Here is a 20,745-nt window from a genome sequence, read left to right as displayed (position 1 = left end):
ATGGCATTTATCGGATAATGGAGAGAAATAACATTGTCTGTAAACTTGGTCACTGGTATCATTATTCATGACAACATTTTGCTCTTGTTCCCTGTTGGTTTTAAATTTATTTAGTTCACTCTGATTTGCTATCTTATCTCTATTTATGATTCCTTAAAACAATAGAAACCCTGTGCTTTTTAAATTGGCAAGCATCTTTTAAGTAGTTGCATATAGTACTCATACATTAGATCCTAAAACCTTCAAATCAGGACTCTAGTTTTCTTGGTACAGTTTAAAAGATAGCATTGTTAATCAAGAAGTTCAGCAAATATGTCTTTCTCTTGAATTACATATTCTAAGAACTTAACTCTGGGTCAGAGCATGCAGCCATTTGAGTGTCTGTTTCCAACTGATAAAGAAACAAGAGGGTATTCTATACTTGTTACCACTCACTATTTGGTTCCAAACATTTAAAAGGGTTGTGAAAACTCTGGCTTACAGTAATAGAGCAGATGATCTTTTAAAGTCTTTTTTGGGCTTGTGTTTAGAATTCTTCATTTGAGGATATTCCAGAGTTTTTTTATATCTGGCCTTTTTGCCTGGTTTCACTAGATTATTTAATTCAAATGTTATGACTTAAGGAACAAAAAGTAACCATATGTACAGATTTTTATATTATTATTTGGACCAGAATAACATATTATATCTAAGGAGTTTAGTAAAGTAAAAACTTATTTTCTAGAAAAACACAAATGATAAAATACTTTGTTTGCATTTGTGTAACTACCCATAAAATCAAACTTTTAGGGAAATAATCCTTAAAATCAGAAAAAATTTTTTCCCAATCAACTCCTTAAAAACGTTAAGAAACCAAATGTGCATTTTTAATATAAATAAGAAAAATATGTCTTGAATTTCCATCAGCTTAACAAGAAATTGTTACTCACAGTGCTAAACATTACATTTTAATAAAAAATGCAACTTGAAGAGAGTGATACATATTTTTGGGATACACTTAGGATTTTTTCATTTCAAAACAAATTTTGCATTTCAAAAAATGCACACTTCAAAATGAGATATTTTATATTTGATCTCTGGAAATATTTCTTCATCCATGTAGCCAGTGACAAGTATAGTTGAAAAAGATGTTTCTTATCTATGAGTAATACTATCCTTAGCAGACAGCAGTACTTAATGATTATGTTTGTATTACCTAAAACAAGAGATTGAAAAAAAGTAATGAACTGGATGTAGCTTCACTAGAGGACTTATTTCAATTTTAAAAAATAGCAGTAATCTTTACACATAGTGATCCAGTTATGAGGTATTCAATTTTGAACTGAGATATTGCAATGGGATTTCTTCTAATAACACAATTATTAACATTTTAAATACCATATTCAAATAACTGACTCTATTGCTGAATGAATACAAAAATGATAAATTTCTCTTTCTTTTAAATAAAGAATACAAATAGAATATCATTGTTTTAAAATAGGAGACATGCATCATGATTATTATTTCAAGAAGTTTTTACTGGCATTCTTCAAGAACTAGAAACATTAAGTCTTTGGGTATTATTTATTGCAAAAGACTAGAAGAGAAATATAGAGTTAGAAAAGATACTTAACATAGACACAAGAATTAAACCTGGACGAACAAATTCCAAACTGTTAACTGCGGCAGACTGCAGACTGTTAATGGCGGCAGTTACCTTTGTTAACTGTTAATGGGAGAACAATGGGATTGGTGGGAGGGAGAAGTGGAGGTGAGAGATCACTTTTACTTTTTCATTTATATTCTTCTGGCTTGTTTGAACTTATACTAATGAGAATGTTTTTATTGCATAATTTAAAGAGGATAACTAAAATATGTTTTAAGAAAGAAAGTTAACTGCATTCTACAGAAAGTGTTAGAACTAATAAATTTAGCAAAGTTCAGGATGCAAAGTCAACACACAAAAATCAGTTGCATTTCTATATGTTAACAAAGGACAATCTGAAAAGGAAACTACAAAAACAATTCATTTATAATAGCATCAAAAATTTTAAAAATACCTTAACAAAGGAGGCAAAAGACTTGTACATTGAAAACTACAAAACTACTGAAAGATATTGAAGAAGACACAAATAAATGGAAAGACATCCATGTTCACGGATTGAAAAACCAATTGTTTAAATGTCCATACTACTCCAAGTGAATGCAACCCATGTCAAAATCTCAATGATGTCTTTTTCAGAAATTGGAAAATCCATCTTAAAATTCATACGGAATTTCAAGGGATCTCTTAACAGCAAAAACAAACAGGAAATCACAACTTTGATTTCAAAACTTATTGAAAGCACAATAATCAAAACAGTGTGGTACTGGCATAAAGATATACATATATTAATAGAATAGAAAAGAGAACCCAGAAAATAAACCCTTGTATATATGGTTAAATGATTTTCCACAAGGATGCCAAGATTGTTCAATGGGAAAAGGACAGCCTTTTCAACAATGATGTTGGAAAAACTGGATATCCACATGCAGAAGAATGCAGTTGGATTCTTCTTACTTTATACCATTTACAAAAATTAACTGAAAGTGAATCAAAGACGTAAACACAAGAGCTAAAATTATAAAACTCTTAGAAGAAAACATAGGGGAAATTTTTCATGACATTGTATGTAGCAATGATTTCTTGGATATGACACCAAAACACAGGCAAGAAAATAATAATGAATAAATTGGATTTAATCAGAACTAAAAACTGTGCATTAAAGGACAACAACAGAGTGAAAATGCAACTGATGGAGTAGGAAAAAGTATTTGCAAATTATGTATCTGCTAAAGGATTAATATCCAGAATATACAAAGAACTCCTACAACTCAACAACAATGAATAAATACTCCAATTAAAAAATAGGTAAAAGACTTGGACAGAAATTTCTCCAAAAAAGATATACAGATACCAATAAGCACATGAAAAGACACTCATTATCACTAATCATTAGGGAAGTGTAAGTTGGAACCACAATGAGATACCATTTCATACCCATTAAGATGGCTATTTTACAAAAACAAAAAACAGGTGATGGCTAAGATGTGGAGGATATGGAACCCTTGTGCAGTGCTGATGGGAATGTAAAATGGTGCTGCTGATATGGAAAACATTATGCCTGTTCTTCAAAAAATTAAAAATAGAATTATCAAATCTCCAGAAATTCCACTTCTGGGTATATTACCCAGAAGAATTGAAAGCAGGAACTCTAAAGATATTTATACATTCATGTTTATAGCAACATTATTCACAAGAGCCAAAAGGTGAGGGCATTAGACTAAATGAAATAAACTAGGCACAATAGGATAACTGTTACATGATTCAACTTATGAGTTAACTTAGAGTAGTCATCCTCATAGGCAGAAAGTAGAATAATGGGTCTTCAGAGCTGGGGGCAAGGGAAAATGGGGAGTTATTATTTAATGGACACAGAATTTCAGTTTGGAAAGATGAAAAAATTTAGGGAGATGGGTGGCGATGATGATTGTGCAATACTGCAACTGTACTTATTGCTGCTGAACTGTACACTTAAAAATGGTTATAATGACAAAATTTATGTTTTATCACAATAAAAAATTAACTGCAAAAGTATTTAGGGGGTATGGTGGTTGCAGGAAAATAGCAGAGCTGTAAAAATGCCTTGAAATAATGCAGAGTTAAGTCTAGGAGAAAATGAAATACTATAGGATTTCTTACTTTTGGTAAAATTCACAAAATTGAATGTCATTTGGATTATTATATTTTTTATTTTTTAATGTTTATTTATTTTTGGAGAGAGAGAGAGACATAGAGAGAGAGTGGGAGCAGGGGAGGGGCAGAGAGGGAAACAGAATCTGAAGCAGGCTCCAGACTCTGAGCTGTCAGCACAGAGCCCAGTGTGGGGCTTGAACTCAAGAACCATGAAATCATGACCTGAGCTAAAGTCAGAACCTTAACCGAGCTACCCAGGAACCCCTGGATTCTTTTCGAGTAAACATTCCATGGCTAATTGATTTAAAATTTAGATACATGTGCCCGTAGACAATTATCCATGGTAACTCTGGAACTCAAGATTTACAGTCATGCCCTACCTGGAAATAAAGTGTCCAGGCCTGAAAACATTTTGGAATAGTTAGCAAGAAAATAAACAATCTGTTATTCAGAAATAAGGGTCTGTTTTTCTTCCCTTCTCTATTCCACAAAGTGTTAAAAGTCCTAGACCAGGAGCAGTTGCCCAATAACAAAAGAAATAAGTAATTGGTAGCAGGTGGTTCTAATTGTGCCCATCAAATCTGTGGCTCAGTTGTGCAGAAGAGTGGAAAATCAATTAGCAACTACAAGGTTGGGCACTGGTGAGTGACAGGAGTGTCTTAACTCAAACAGGAAATCAGTAATGGAAGAAAATGACTACCCAGGCTGCTAGTGGACACTTCTGGATTTGAGAAGACTTTCTATCTACTGCCTAATCTTCTCAGACAAAAGATGTTGTTGAAATATTTTGTTGTGTTTTGTCACTCAAAGAGTAGGGTACAGTGGGAGGCTTTGTTCCTTACCTGATGGAATCTGAATGAATAACAATTAAGAGCATGGGGCCCTTCCTTTCCTCAACTTGCATGTCCTGTGTTGTAGTCATTGCTTTGGATATAGGCATGTCTGCAGGGCAGTGTACATGTGTGGTAACTGTCTAGGAGAGATGCCTCCCTAGGGCTAACAGTAGCAATGCAGGGTCTTGACTGTTCATTGAGTTGCATTCTGGCACAAAATCACCTGGGTGGGCCTACAAGGGTGTGGGTGGAATGAAAACAAACATTTCTCTTATAATTCTGTTGTAGGGTTAGTTTATCAAAGAAACGAATTATTTATAACATATTCTTATATCCAGCTTTGGAGGAAATGAAACCAAGTAGTATTTTTTTTTCAGACTCTTTGTTATTGCATGAGATCTCCAGGATTCCTAGAAAATAAAGCATTTGGGGGCCCCTGGGGTGGCTCATTCGGTTGAGTGACCCACTCTTGATTTCAGCTTAGGTCATGATCTCAGGGTTAAGGGATGGAGCCCCACCTAGGGCTCTGTGTGCTGAGCATGGAGCCTGCTTAAGATTCTCTCTCTCTCTCTCTCTCTCTCCCTCTCTGTGTGTGTGTGTGTGTGTGTGTGTGTGTGTGTGTCTCTGTCTCTCACTCCCTCTCTCCCTCTCTGTCTCCCCCCTTACTCCTTTCCCCTGCTTTCACACTCTCTCTCTCAAATAAGAAAAGAAAAGAAAAAAGAAATTGAAACATTTGAACATTGATTTCTGCCCTACTTGGGTCACTCTGGTATTATAGGTTACCTGCAATGTCACTTTGAATTTATCTACTTAGTGTGTTCTTTCACCTTCTTCGCTATGTTTCTATGTTCTACCTCTTTAGCTGCTGGCCTCTAGGTAGCACCAGGACAATAATAGCATGCCTTTTATTTCTTCTATACAGCATGCCAATGTTTATATGGTGCCTCTCACAACATAGATATTTAATAAATACTTTTCTAATAAATGCTTGACTATTGGTTTTTTTGCATTATCAAATAGCATATGAAAAGTAATTAGCACAGTGCTAGGTATGTGACAGGTATTCAATGAATATTACACAAAAAAAGGAAAGAAAGAATAAGACATAAGAAGCAGGTGAAACAATTAGACTATTTTATTTAGTGAAAAATATAATTATGTTATAATTAACAAAAGAGCATAGATAGCTTCACTGATCAGGATCCTGAATAAAGTCCAGTGTTAGCTCACTTACTGGAGGGCTTCTAACCCAAGGTGCTCTTGAAATCTTTTGGGTGGGTGAGTAAGTTGAGGATAAATGCTTCCTTCTGCCTGCCAGCTATTCTGGGAAGGAGCAAGGTAGAACTAAAAACAACACTGAGATATATCAAGGGTGGTGTCATTGTTGAAGGAAGGGTCTCCTGAGCACAAAATGTTTCGTCACACAATTTCTTTTGGAACTGCTATCAATCCAGTCCTGTGTGTGTGTGTGTGTGTGTGTGTGTGTGTGCGCGCGTGCACATGCGCATGCGCATGTGCATGCACATGAATTCTGTGCATGGTTTGGAGGAAAGACTGGGAAAGAAAGTAAGAGGAAGAAGGAAATACTGGTGGCTTTCAATGTTGACTTCCTCTGTAGGGAGAGCAGAGAAAGCACATAATCCCTTTTACAAGTTAGACCTAGAGGATAATAGAGGAAGAGCCTCTAGATAAAACTGTAGTATCAATTGTCTGTTTCTGGTCTTTGGTGGATATCTTGAAAGGCAATAGCCTCAGTAAAAAAGCAAATGACTAGCTTTGCAGGTATAACTTTCCAAGCAACCACTAATGGGTTCTACCTTGTTTCTGTCTTCACTTTGGAGGAGTCTGTTTCCCAGCCCTCATTGTTCTCCTAGCATTGATAGTGACACCAAGGTCATTTCCACTGTTGGTACTTTTATTCCCTATTACAAATCTATAGCATATTGCAAATTCTGTAGAGTGTCAAAAGGGCAGTTTCTTTGCTGGTATGGAGAAGACACCTGTGAACAGAGAAGTCTGTATCTAAACAAATACAGAGCTAAGAAGCAATGGGGAGAGCATTTGAAAATCCTCCAGTTTAGCTATACTTACTTTTGTTTTTCAGAAAAACCCTACATAACTCACACATTACATTAAAAACATAGCTTTTAAATAATGTATTTCTTTCCATTACAAGCATTTAGATAAAATCTAAATATGATTCAATATATTAGCAAAGCTGAATAATTAATATATCTCTATGGAAAGTAAAAGTTATCTTAAATTTTACTCGGTTACTCAAAAATTGATTTAGGAACAACATTGTGTGATTTAAATTCATCTCAATAAATAGTTTAAATAATTTAATATTCGAATGTACACTTTAGATTTTGACGAATTACTGATTAGGGCTAGATTTTATCATCCCAGGAGCCCTCCTGTCAAAAAAGTACAGTCATGTCTCTGATAAAAAATTTCTATCTTACCTGTTTCTAATGGTTACAAGTGCAGGAGGACAGTAATAACCACTGGAGGCATGATCAAAGCTTCGAAGGACAGTGTCAATTTTGTAACAGAATCTACCATGTCTCTCCCATCCCTTCAAAAGGGAAATAGAAAATTAAGAACATAGTCTGATTTAAACAGCAAAATAGTGTTTTTCTGTATTCTCATTTACTACTTACATAACTTTCTTCTCTGACCCACTCAAAACTCAAAACTTAGTATTCTACCTGGTAATGGCATTAGCTACAGCCACTTCTATATTTATTTAATTAATTATTAAAACCTGAAAGTTTTAATTAATTGAAATCTTAAAACCTAAAACAAATGAAAATAAAGCAGCACTCACTCAAGATCTCTCTCTTTCTCTCTGTTCAGACTTAGAGAGTTTCATACTAATGCTTCCTGCAGGATGGTAGAAACTAAGACTTGGCTTTGAAGGCAGAATGCATGGGTTTGAATACTGGCTCTACTACTGTGAAACTTTATTTAATCTCTGCATGTCTTAATTTTCTCCTCTGTAAAATGAAGATAATAATAGTATCCATGGAGTTGTTCTGAGAATCAAAGGGAGACAATTCAGGCAGAGGCCTTAAACAGATCCAAGAACTCAATATGAGCAAAGAGGACATATGTATTTAGATAATAGTGCAAATTTTTTTTCAACTTTGTTTCATATTGCTTATTTCATGTTATCTCACTGAGACATTCTGAAGTTAGAGACCTAGATGAAGTCACAAGCTAGTGGACTAGCTGGCCTGGAATCCAATTCTGGTATAATCCAAAATGGTCTTGAGCAGATGATGATGTTTCCAAATAGAGACTGGCTAAATATATACATACAATATAAATATATGTATATATTATTTATATACATAAATATATGTATATGTATTTATACACATAAATATATACATACATATGGATATGTATATATATACATTTAAATGTATATGTATTTTTATATATTGTGTGTATATATACATACATGTTGTATACATACATATATATGTATACATACATACATGTTGTATATATACGCACAATATATACAATATGTTGTATATATGTATTTAAATATAAATATGACAAACATGTATAAGTATAGGTATATATTTACAAACAAATATATATATTTGTAAAAATTATTCCTGAACCAACTGGTGAGCCTTTGAGAGAGAACAAAGCAAGCTTTGGCACTTAGACAAAAATGATAAATATGTAGTTCCATACCTCCACCCAGAGAGCATTGAAGGGTAGCTCTGTTCTTTAAAATCATATAGTACAGAAGACATGCATTCATTAGTTTTCTATATTTTCACTGAGTTATTTTAGTCCCTTTTCTTCCATTATTATAAAGTCATATCACTTACATCTACCTATTTTTATGTATTCGCCAGTTTTAAAATACACTTTATTCTGTGTCTGTGTCATGCCAATACTTGCCAGATTTTGATCAGATATAAAATGATTTCTGCTATATTTCTTAGAAAAGGTCTCAGTCTTACAGTAAATTAAAGAAAACCTTGTTTTAGAACTCAGTTATTTTTGTTCAAAACATATTATTAAATGAGGTGTGGATCACAGGAGTTCCACATCTTGCCAGCCAGGATGTGCTCTGAACTCACTCCCTGAACGTCTCTGCATAACCTTATCTGTGTGAGTAATTGACAGCTCTGGTCAGAATCCCCTGGATCACTCCAGATGGGTTGGGAGGTTAGACTGCTTTTGAATTTGGAAGGACAGGCGGAGGAAGGCTGACAATTTGACCTTTCTAACAAAGTATTCCTTCTTCATTAGTAGTTTTCAGATCACAGGCTGCTATGTAAAACCAAAAATCTGGGAACTGAACAGACTCCAGGAAAGGGGAAGGGGAATGAGGCATCGTAATAACCAGAAAAACAAAGGCTCCTTACTACAAGCCTTTGTCCACACAATGAAAGTGGGAAGAATAATTGATTATATTTGTGAATATCTTTTGTACATGAGGTGCCATTTCATTTTAAATGAAATGATGATGACAGTACTGAAACAATTGCTTATGTTATACAATCCCCCAAAATTGACTCGGAGTGGGGGGTGGGGAAAGGGTATTTTTTCTTTCTTTCTTTCTTTCTTTCTTTTCTTTCTTTCTTTCTTTCTTTCTTTCTTTCTTTCTTTCTTTCTTTCTTTCTTTCTCTTTCTTTTTTTGCTTTGAAATTATCAAGAAAATTTTCTCCCTTACATAGTGCCTTTTATTCCTGTGACATATTCATTCCATAACTGGTGACATATTCATTCCATACTGGAAGGCTACAGCCAACGTTCATTTTGCCCATTCCCCACTCCCTCCCCTAGGCAACCATCGGTTTGTTCTCTGTATTTATAGGTCTGATTCTGTTTTTTGTTTGTTTATTCATTTACTCTTTTAGATTCTACATTTAAGTGAAATCATATGGTATTTGTCTTTCTCAGGCTTATTTCACTTAGTATAATACCCTCTAGGTCCACTCATGTTATTGCAAATGGCACAATCTCATCCTTTTTTATGGTTGTGAATTATTTGTGTGTGTGTGTTTGTGTGTGTGTGTGTGTGTGTGTACAACACATCTTCCTTATCCATTCATCTATTGATAGAAACTTAGGTTGCTTCCATATCTTGGCTATTGTAAATAATGTTGCAATAAACATAGAAGCATATCCTTTGAAATTAGTATTTTTGCTTTCTTTGGGTAAATATCTAGTATTGGAATTACTGGATCATATGGTATTTCTATTTTTAATTTTTAAGAAACCTCCATACTGTCTTCCACAGTGGCTGTGCCACTGGAATTTACATTCCCACTAAGAATGCCTGAGTTCATGAGGGTTACTTTTTTCCCACATCCTCACCAACACTTATTATTTCTTGTGTTATTGATCTTAGCCATTCTGACAGGTGGTAAGGCGATCTCATTGTGGTTCCCTGATGATGAGTGATGCTACACATCTTTTCATGTAACTGTTGGCCATCTGTATGTCTTCTTTGGAGAAATGTCTATTTAGGTCCTCTGCCCATTTTTACTTGGATTATTTGGAGATTTTTTGGTGTATACTTGTATACATTCTTTATATATCTTGGATATTAACTCCTTATTGAATATACCATTTCCAAATATATTTTCACACTCAATAGGTTGCTTTGTTTTTTTATGGCTTTTTCACTATGAAAAGTGTTTTTATTTTGATGTTGTCTCAATAGTTTATTTCTATTTTGTTTCTATTTCCTTAAAAGACATATCTAGAAAAATGTTTCTATTGCTGATGTCAGAGAAATGACTGCCTTTGTTCTCTTCTATGATTTTTATGGTTTCAGGTCTCACATGTAGGTATTTAATCCATTTTAAGTTTATTTCTGTGCATGGTGTGAGAAATATTTTATAAGTTGATTTTACACATACAGACTATTTAGAGAAGTGCACTGAAGCAGTGGGATAAAGGAAAGGAAACTTTGAAACCATATTCACAGATTGATTCATCATGAACTTAATGAGAGTTTCACCATAAAGTTAAAGAACTGGCTCTGAACTCTATTTTTACTCTGAACCTTAAAATGATAGTAATGCTGGCCAGAAAATGGAAGCTGTGTACAGAAGTTTGAATAGAACATCAGTTCTGTTTTTGCTGCGTAAGGAGTTAATTTCCTTTTCAACACAAATAGAACATGTTGAGTTGCTTTGAAAACCACAGTAAGACAAAATTTTTTTAAATATTTCTGATCAGCTATAGATCATTGATCAGCTCTAACTTCAGGAATTGTAATCATTAGATAAAATGTTTGGTAGCATGTCACCTATGGCATAGGTATTGTTGACCTAAAGTATGAAGAGTAATTCATTGGTTTACACTGATTACTGAATAAAATACAGTTCCTTGGAAAGATGAGTCATCGCTTCATCGAAACATAAATAACTGGATTAGAAGAGATAATAATTAAAGAATTACATAAAAAGCCAGTTTTGGGAAATTTTTGAGATGCATACCAATATCCAATATTTAAATTTAATTGTTTAGTGTGGGGGGGAGCAGGGAGTGGATGTGTTGAGAACTTTACTGAAGGATACTGAATGTATTTTAAGAAATTTAAAACATACCCTTTTACCTTTTAATTTTAAACCTGAAGTGTTACATATTTTTTATTACTTTAAGTACTAAAAATAAGTATGTTAAGTATCCAAAATATTTCATTAGTTACAGTATTAAAGTAATTTTTATCATCTCTTTCCCAACTAATAAATATATTGCAAACATTCACTTCTTGCCATTATTGTGTTCTATTCAAATATTTAAGTTTAAGATGAGTGAAAAGGAAAGCAGGAGTCTGAGTGAAGAAGTTCACTCTCCACCAAAGGAATGCATTTTTTTTTCACTCTTGACAGTCTTCAGTGGGAGACTATGAAAACCACCTGTAAGCTGGGGCATCACATGACAGTCATTGTTTGTACAGATGGGATAACAGGACCGTTATGTTTTTTTATTTCAAAAGAAAAGTAGTTTAGGTTGAAGAGGATGGCAAGACAACAATCTTTTGCAAGGCTGTAAACCCTTCATATGCCCCCATGTGATAATTGCTCACAGTCAGAAAGTAGCTCACAGTTAGGGAGAAAAAAAAAAAAAAAAAGGAGGGAAGGAAAGAAAGAAAAGAGGGAAGTAAGGAGTCAAAAGAGCGAAAGAGAATGAAGAGGGAGCAAAAGCAGGTATGAGGCAGAATTTGTTTAAATTGCTGTTGCATAAATTATTCTAGTTATGAATTCAATACACCTAAATGCAACGTTAACAGCACTTACCTCTTGACAGCCTGATTCAGTGTCAGAAAGGACATGGCCTGCTTTCTTACAAGTGTAAACAAGTGTTTCTTCACAATTTTTAACTTTCCAGTGTCCTTCCTAAGGGGAAACATGTTACAAGATGAATGAATTAACTTCATTAGTGATGTGGATAGGCAACATCAGTTATTTTGAATAAAAATATGATTAATAATAAGTGTTTCAGGATGGGGTAATAAGTCAGGACCTCGTGCTGTCATCAGAAGGCTTGATTCTCTCTCTACATGCAAGTGGGAGGCCCTGCTCCCTCCAGCATGTGAACAATTCCAAGATGTGCAATCCCAGAATGGTGGGCATGAGGGGAGGGGCCATTAATGTTCCTTGATAGTGTGCCAGGCTTAACACTGGATGATTTTCATGTATTATTTCAACATTGCTGTGAGGTAGGTATTATTATTCCTATTTTAAAGGTTAGGTTTAATACTTTGCACAAAGTTTTATAGTCAGTAAAATTTGAAACTAGGATTTAATACCAGGCTCAGCCTAGATGTACATTAAGCTGCTCTCAATTTTTCTTTTAACAGATTGGGTTAGAGCACGTATTCTCTACCTTTACTGTGGACCAGAATTATCTGAAAAGGTTACTAAAATGCAAATGATGGGGCCTCATGATCAGTATGTCTCATTTTATAGGTCAGGTAGGACCCAAGAATTTGCATTTCTAACAAGGTTTCAATTGATGTTGATGCTGTTGGTCTGGGGACCACACTTTGGAAACTATCCTCGTGACCACGTGAGCTGCTGCTTCCTCTCTTCAACCACCTCTAAGTGTTAAATGGAATGTTTGCTACTTACATATATAAAACTAATGCTGGGAAAATGCCTGGAAGCTACCATAAATCACCATAGATAACATTATCATAGATGAACTTTGTGTTCAAGCCATAATGACTTTATTATTAAGTTTCCAAAGCCCCCCCCCGCCATTTCTTCTTTATATGACAGGTGGATACTTTCATGTCTTCTAGTTCTGCAAATAGCTGCTCTAACAACCTACATTAATAATGAAATACAATAACTGCTAACAGATTAACATTTTAACCTCCCAAAGAATTTTTTATTTTAACACAAATCAGACCTTTAGGCTAAAACCACACAATTCAAATTTTAGGTGGTATCTCAGGCGTGCAGGGTTTTAAGGGAATATACATACTGTGTAGGAGGCTGACGCCTTCATCTGTAAGAGCAGCTCTGTAGCCCTCTATCATGGAGTCTTCTAGCAAGCCATCCAGTTAAAGGATACTGTTAGGTATACTGTATTTGCTTAATAACAATTGGATGGATAGATGAATGAATAAACCGTTTCCTAGGCTCTCACATTCAAATTAGGCATCACCCATGCTTAGGTAACTTGTTGATTACGATAATCATATTCATATTGAGTTCTACCTCATGGGAACAAATATTGCTTTTTATGCATTTACTATTTAAGGAGCTACTAAGCTGCCAGAAAGGGGAACCCAAAGTAAGACACCTATAGCAACATTGTCCTGACACATCCTATAGTATTAATACCTGTCCTTACTCTCTTAAAAATAATTTATCTGTTCAAATGTTGGCTCCTGTTCTGTGAACTTGGTAAGTGAGACACCGATGTCTGTCAAATGAAAAAGGAGAATGTCAGTAGGAAATGAAGGTCATCTTAATTAGCTCAAAACCAATAAAGCATCAAATATTGTAGAATAATCAGGGATGGCTTTCAGCAGAGTTAGACTCAAGATAAACATTTAGAGAGATCATTGTTTGTCCCTTTTCAAATGTGACTTGAGAACTGTCTTAGCATTTTAATTGTAACTGAACAGATCCATAACAGCCTAAAAGAAAAACAATGAAATGTGCCATAAAAGTAAGTCTTAGAAATTTTCTGTTTGGTTGGCCCAATTACTTTGTCAAGCTACTTAAGTAACATTTAATAAACTGCACTTGATATGGTATCCTCCTGAAACTCAAGCAGGGAGTTTTGAAGCTATCTGATCAAAGAAATTAAGTCTACTCTAAACATATAATAAATGCTTCAAATCGGTTGGCATTAAATCATATGCTTTAGATAAATGAGAGATTAGAGCATAGAAATAAGTGTGATGTTAAGGCCACTGGGACTATTACATTGATGGGAGGAAAAGAGCAAGATTTTCCATGGATTCACAGTTTTCAATGAGGTTAAACACATTGTAGAAATCCTTTTATGTTAATAGGATAATGGAGCTTAAAAACCATCAGTCTCGGGGTGCCTGGGTGGCTTAGTCGGTTAAGCGTCCAACTTTCACTTAGGTCATGATCCCATGGTTCATGGGTTCGAGCCCCGCGTCGGGCTCTGTGCTGACTGCCAGCTCAGAGCCTGGAGCCTGTTTCAGAGTCTGTATCTCCCTCTCTCTCTGACCCTCCCCTGCTCATGCTGTCTCTCTCTGTCTCCTAGAAATAAATAAAAATATTTAAAAAAAACCCCATCAGTCTCTAGAGTAATTTCTTGACACCTCAGATCTTCCCCTCACATCTTCCCCATGGTGGTCTGTGACACTATCATCCACAAACGTGGTGATTGCTCAGGCCAAAAACCTATCTCTCTTTCACCTCACATCTAATCCAGAAACAATTCCTATCCTCCAAGGGATCTTTGAATTTCTCTGCTGGTTTCTATATTCACTACTCCAGTTCAACACTGAAGTAGCCCCCAAACTGATTTCTCTGCTTCCATTTTCTGTCTCTCTCTAATCTACTCTCTATGCAGCAGCCACAGTATTTTTAAAAATGTAAATCAAGGGGCACCTGTGTGGCTCAGTTGGTTGAGCTTCCAACTTCGGCTCAGGTCATGGCTTGTGAGTTTGAGCCCCAAATAAGAGACAATAAAATAAATTTTTTTAAAAAAATAAAATAAAATGTAAATCAAACCATGCCCCTTATCTGCTTGAAGTCCTTTTGTCATTCTACACCAGGACTATAAACTTCACATATTTGCATTGTTCCTGGTCTCTCCTCTTTGATTATTAAACATGGCAAGCCTTAGCCTGCCTTTCGGCTTTTATACTAGCTGCTGTCCCCTGCCTGGAATGTTCTTCCCCTGCTCCTCAAGAGAGGTTTTTTTTTTTTTTTTAAGTTCTAGCTTAAATGTCATCTCTTCGGATAGCCTTCCCTGACTATTCTGTCTGAAGTAGCGGCTCCAGCACAAGGTGTTCACCATCGTGTCACCTATCTCCTCAAAGCTATCATCACAACTATAATTACTATGTTTTTCCTGTGTGTGCATGTTTACTACCTAGCACGGAAGCCCAGGAGGAACAGGGGATGTGTCTGTCTTGGTCTCTGCCATAGCCCAAGTCCCTGATGTAGGTAGCCTTCAATACAAGCCCAGCAAAGTGAGCATTAAACAAACAAATCAACTTACAGATTGCTCTGCTGAGACACAGAGTTGGCTTCTATTTGGAAAAATTTGGGGCTCAAGTGCATGCCAATTAGTAAAGGTGACTGAGAAGCCATTAGACCATTCAAAGGAAACTGGAATTTTATTGCTGCTCAAACCAATCCATGTTTCTGATGCATTTTCTGTAAGAGATAAATGTAAATTACAGGAATCCTATTATATGCAAAAGAGATAATGCACCAGCCTGTTATAAATGATTACTTCTTTATTTCTTCATGTGATAAAACCTTTTAAGTCTCAGTATAAAATATTTACTTAAACCTGTCCCCCTATACTACCCCATCTGCTTGACACAGACCTTGTAAGTGAGACAGAGTATGAGCTAAAGCCAATGCAAGGACAAAGCTTAAAAGCAAGTCAAATTGCTGAGACTCTAATTAGTTTCTGCTACTATATGAAAAGTACATTTGAACAGTATCGTTTCGGTTTTGCCTAGAGAGAGGAAAAATAGGAAGGTCAACTGGATTAGGAAAAGGGCACTTAAAAAAAAAACTTTACAATAAATTTTTTCTTGCCTTTTTTTCTTTTTCTCTTCTTTCTTTCTCTCTCTCTCCTTTTTTTTTATGAGAAAAAAAAGGAACAGAAACTCTTAGAAGCATTAAAATGGGAGCAATGGGGCTTCCAGAAAAGTAAATAAAGTTTGACAGCACAGATAAGGTGAAAACACCCTCGGAGGCTGAGAGAAACGGTCAAGTGCCCCTATTGAGACAGAGGCAACCACAGGATTCTTTTAATCTCAAATGCAGAAGGTGAGAAAAAGTGACAGAGAGGGATTTTTGTTTTTACTCTAAACTAAAACCTAACTTTCAGAAGGTGACCAGCATAGACTCTGGAGATTTTTTTTTCAATAAAAACAAAATTACTTTAACTCAGTGATTTCAATGCTTTTTCAGAAGAATTCCATGTCAAGTATATGACACAGGGGGAGGCCTGCTCTGAGGGACGGAACGTGGATGCAGGCCCAGGAGCTCAGAGCTCCTGAACCGTGGCACACAGCTTGAAAACCACCAAACCATACAAATTATCCATTTTCACTGGCTACAGTTATTAAAATCCAATTATTTATCTAAGGAATTCCGTTATTACTTAGATCACATGACCATAGCACATGACTGCTATGTAGTGGCCATAAAGCTAAATTACAGGTTTAAGTTTTATGGTTTTTTTTAATGTTTTCAAAACTTCAGATATATGTACCATAAATAATCACTTTTAAATAGCTTAACTTCTTTTCAACTTCACTAATAAAGATAGTGACTACATTATATTTCATACCTCTTTAAATCAAAGACATTTGGTACTTACCATCTCCAAGGAGGGTTACAAGAAACTCCACTTCTGCTAATGAAGCAATGTTTATTAATGTGCTGTTATCAGACTGGCAAGAATGCAAAGCTTCCTCCCAGGTCTTTTTTTCTTTCTGAAGTTTATAGCAGTTGTGATTGTGGGGATTCCAGCCAGGCTCACAGTGGGTAGCATAATATTTCCAAGCATCTTTTTCTTTTTAAAACAACAAAAAGCAATGTCATTTTCCACAATTTTTAAAATATTACTTGTTAGACTTCATATAAATTGCCATCAATATATGATTATTTTAAAAAATTGGAAAATAGAGACGTATGAAACAATAACATATAAAACATCTAGATCTTCAGAACTGAAAAGGATTCAATATATGATCTAGATCTACATCTAGGACCTAATGGATCTCAGTGCTTTATTTTATAGATGAGCTAAGGCACAAAGAGGTAAGGAGACTTGGTAAAGGTCATAAACGAAAATGAAAGTGAAGAGTCAGGGCTAGATGTAAAATTTAGCAGTCAGAGTTCTGCATTCAGAAAATCTTCTTACACTGAAAATGAGTATTATGACACACAATTTAAATGGTATGTGATACATAATTTAAATGGTATTTAAATGAAGATTTTTATGTCCATTATGTAGATATTTATCCTCAGCTGAAAAAAATCCTGAAATTCTGGTTACTTCCTCCAAAGCAGAGCTGACAAATTAGCTTTCACCTTTAGGATACGTCTGAGTGTCTGTGTTGTCCCTCTGGGTTCATATGGACCCTGGGTTAGACTTACAGAAGAACAGTTCCAGCATGCTTTGGCACTAGAAGGGAAGGCAATGGTGTGCACGTCAACTTTTGGCTCTCTCTTTCCAGAAACTTGTCCCCAGCCTGGTAATTAGCTTTTTTACTTTATTTTATTAATTACAACCGAGTGCCTCCCTTAAGCACTAATTTAGTTAGATAGAGCTCCACTGCTATTTGGGAAATGAGACATTGTTTTAAAATTGCTCTGGGATGCTGAGTGCAATTAGAATCACAATAGAAGAATGTGAGAACATTTACTTATCTTCTACACCAGTGGTTTTCAACCAAGGGGTCATGGAACCCCTTTTAAAAATAAAACCTTAAACTTTACAGGAAAGATAAAAAGATAAAAGAGGAGCCTCTACGATTGAAAGAAGGGTGGAGCCAAGCAAAGAACTTGGAGATCCTGGAAACACAGTTTGAAGATACTGGACTAGGTCATCGAAAGAATTTGTTAAACCTGAAACAACAGCAAATAATCCAAACTAATTTAGCTTAACTACCCTCATTTGTGGTCTTTGGACTTCAATTAGTAGATCCGTAGAGTAAATAAGACAGAAGAAAAGAAGGATGGTGAGAGGGCATAAGAAAGAAACAACAAATAAGGGAGGAAGAGATGGAAGGAAAGGACATAAACAGCAATAGCAATTTCAGCACATTCTTGACATAATGAAAAAAAAAAACTCTACATAAAATAATGGCAGGATGCTTCTTTTAACCCCCCTCCACACCTACCAATTCCACCATACCCTTAGGCTTAGCCACTTGAAGGAAAATGAAAGTTAAAGCCTGGTTGTAAGGAATAATATTTAAAAATTATAATTCTGCTTATTTGAAATCTGGAGTTGTTTCTAATTATGCTGGTAATGATTCTTTTCAATATCGTTATGTTTTTATGTCTACTTTCTGAGTTAAGACATTAACTCTCACAGAAACTAAGAAAAGCCACTAGACCTTAAAAACAAACAATTGGGCTTCAGGTATTAGACTGTAGTTAGGTAGTATTTAAGTCTTAGTTGCACATAAATGTTTGTATGTTATTTCGAGGAGGATTATAAGAGATATAGAGTGTGATAGGAGATCAATGAAGTAGTTTTATAAAACTATGTTCGAATTTATATTTACTTTCTAAGGTAACCATAAGTAAAACTCAAAACTAGACTAGAAAAGGAAGCATATCTTGTTTTTCTAATGCAGAACAATTAAATTAAAGAAATTAGAAGACATTTAAGAAAAAAGAAGGAGAAAATGTATTCTATGCTTAGGTCCTTTTGCTTTGGTTTTTAGTAAAAACCTAAATGCATTTGTTAAACTCATAGTGCCTTTGGAATAACAGATATTTTCTGCTTACATATTTTTATTCATATATCTATAACAACCAGCCTTAGCTGCTTAAATTATGAATTATTAGCAAACATGTAAATGAATTTGAATACATTGAGAGGACAAGTAAGCAACTCATAAAGGCAACTTAAAGTAAAAACACTTACCAGTCACTTCTTGATCACTGTGGTTTAGATACTTTTTACATATATAAGGCAAGGTGGACCCACAATCCCGACTCCGCCATGAATTTGGCATCAGTGAATTAAATGTTCCACAGTGATATTCAACAAATGGCTCAAAACTTATTTCTGAAAATACAGTGTATGCATGTTTAATATTAGAGGCAAAAGTGGTTGGTTTATAATATATTGATGTCATTTTATTTATTCAAGTATGATATATCTGATATATATAAACGTGGTTTTTAGCACCAAGAAGATAGCTCTTCTTTGGCATGTATGACAAATCCTATAAGATACTATATTATATATCTATCTTATATATATATTACATTATACTATACTATATTATACTATATTATATATATCTGGTTTTGCAGTTGAAGTCCAGACATGACAATGAAATGATCTCCCATAGCAATAGTTGATTTTGTTTTAAAGAAATATTTTGCAGTTTGTTGCTATTTTTAAAACAGCTGACTAGAGTCTTGGCTCTAAACCAATCCTCCTGCAACGTTGGCAAAATAGCCTACCTTCTTGACCTCCATTTTCTTGTCTGGAAAAGCTTAACTTATAAGAATTCAGGCAAGCTTAGGGGCGCCTGGGTGGCTTAGTCGGTTAAGCATCCGACTTTCGCTTGGGTCATGATCTCGCGGTTCGTGGGTTCGAGCCCCACGTCGGGCTCTGTGCTGACTGCCAGCTCAGAGCCTGGAGCCTGTTTCATTCTGTGACTCCCTCTCTCTCTAATCCTCCCCTGCTCACGCTGTCTCTCTCTCTCTCTTAGAAATAAATAAAAAACATTAAAAAAAAAGAATTCAGGCAAGCTTAAAAATGTTTATAAACCACTTTTAAAACAACATAACATATATATGTGGGAAATAGCTGCCATGTAAGGCTGTGGGATAATGCCACCCATCAAAGGCACATAAAACACTACAGGTACCCGGGTTCCAGTTTAGATAGTTGAGCGGTGTTCTATCAGACCACTGCCAGCCAGCATTTTCATCCAATTGATTCAGACCTATCCACATTTCCACTGCCTCACTGCCCAAGTGCTCTAAAATGAAGAGAAATACAGAGTTTCAACACAAGAAAACAAATACCACCCCCCACAATGACACAATTCTTTCTTGTTTTCTTATTCTTGAAGGATGTCATCATACATGAACTGCAGTCCGTGACAGAGAAGGGTTTTAAGAGCAAACCCTGTTCTGATGCTTCAGAATAACAAAGTCAGGCTCTCACATCTTGAGAAACACCACAGTCTTGTAAAGGCTCACTAACAGCAGTTCTGTACCTGTGAAAGGCTTAATCTAAGCATCCAGAAGTGCTGCCTCTAAATGATCATCAGTCCACCCCAGTGCATGGTTACAAATCTGAGACCATCTGATTTGTGTGAGCTCATGCAATTAAGGGTTTTAGATGGTGGAGGAGGAAGTGTCCAGGAAGTCCACTCCGGAGAGTGCCCTTCTGTCTTTCTTCTCTTGCTATGTGTTCCTGGTGGCACCCTTGGCTTGGAGGCTCAGGACTCCAGTTGCTGAGGTCACCATGGGCTCCAAGCAATAGGAAGAAATGATGTTAAATGGGTATAATGGGTATATGTGTGTGCACATAAAATTTTCTGTACTTTTCAATATTTTTGAAGTATTTCACAGTTAAAAAAATAAACAATGTAAAGAAACTTTTCTATAGGGATCTGCCAAAGAAGAGGAAAACACATAATTGTTGTTGGTGAATGGAGGCAAGTCCTCACATTTAAGAAGGCGTGCTAAAGCAAGCAGCAGTGGGGGTGGGGGCAGGACAGCTGTCCAGTGTGAGAGACAGTAGGAGCTGTCTGACCGAGTGGAGAAG

General features: G+C 35.5%; 1 protein-coding gene across 2 annotated transcripts in view; it reads right to left on the bottom strand.

Annotated features, from left to right (window-relative positions):
• Positions 1–20,745, bottom strand: part of PLA2R1 (phospholipase A2 receptor 1) — a 117,817-nt gene that overhangs the window by 56,062 nt on the left and 41,010 nt on the right. For both annotated transcript variants that reach the window (XM_077760968.1, XM_077760969.1), the window contains exons 5-10: positions 19,838–19,951; positions 18,880–19,023; positions 16,597–16,791; positions 15,256–15,413; positions 11,835–11,933; positions 7,014–7,126 (exon numbers count right to left, since the gene is read on the bottom strand). In XM_077760968.1, coding sequence (XP_077617094.1) covers positions 7,014–7,126; positions 11,835–11,933; positions 15,256–15,413; positions 16,597–16,791; positions 18,880–19,023; positions 19,838–19,951 — 823 coding nt within the window. The remainder of the gene's footprint in view (positions 1–7,013; positions 7,127–11,834; positions 11,934–15,255; positions 15,414–16,596; positions 16,792–18,879; positions 19,024–19,837; positions 19,952–20,745) is intronic.

The sequence above is a fragment of the Crocuta crocuta genome, unplaced genomic scaffold, assembly GCF_008692635.1.
Source record: "Crocuta crocuta isolate KB4526 unplaced genomic scaffold, BGI_CrCroc_1.0 scaffold153, whole genome shotgun sequence".
Taxonomy (NCBI): Eukaryota; Metazoa; Chordata; class Mammalia; order Carnivora; family Hyaenidae; genus Crocuta; species Crocuta crocuta.
This window is presented reverse-complemented; position numbering and strand designations above follow the sequence as displayed.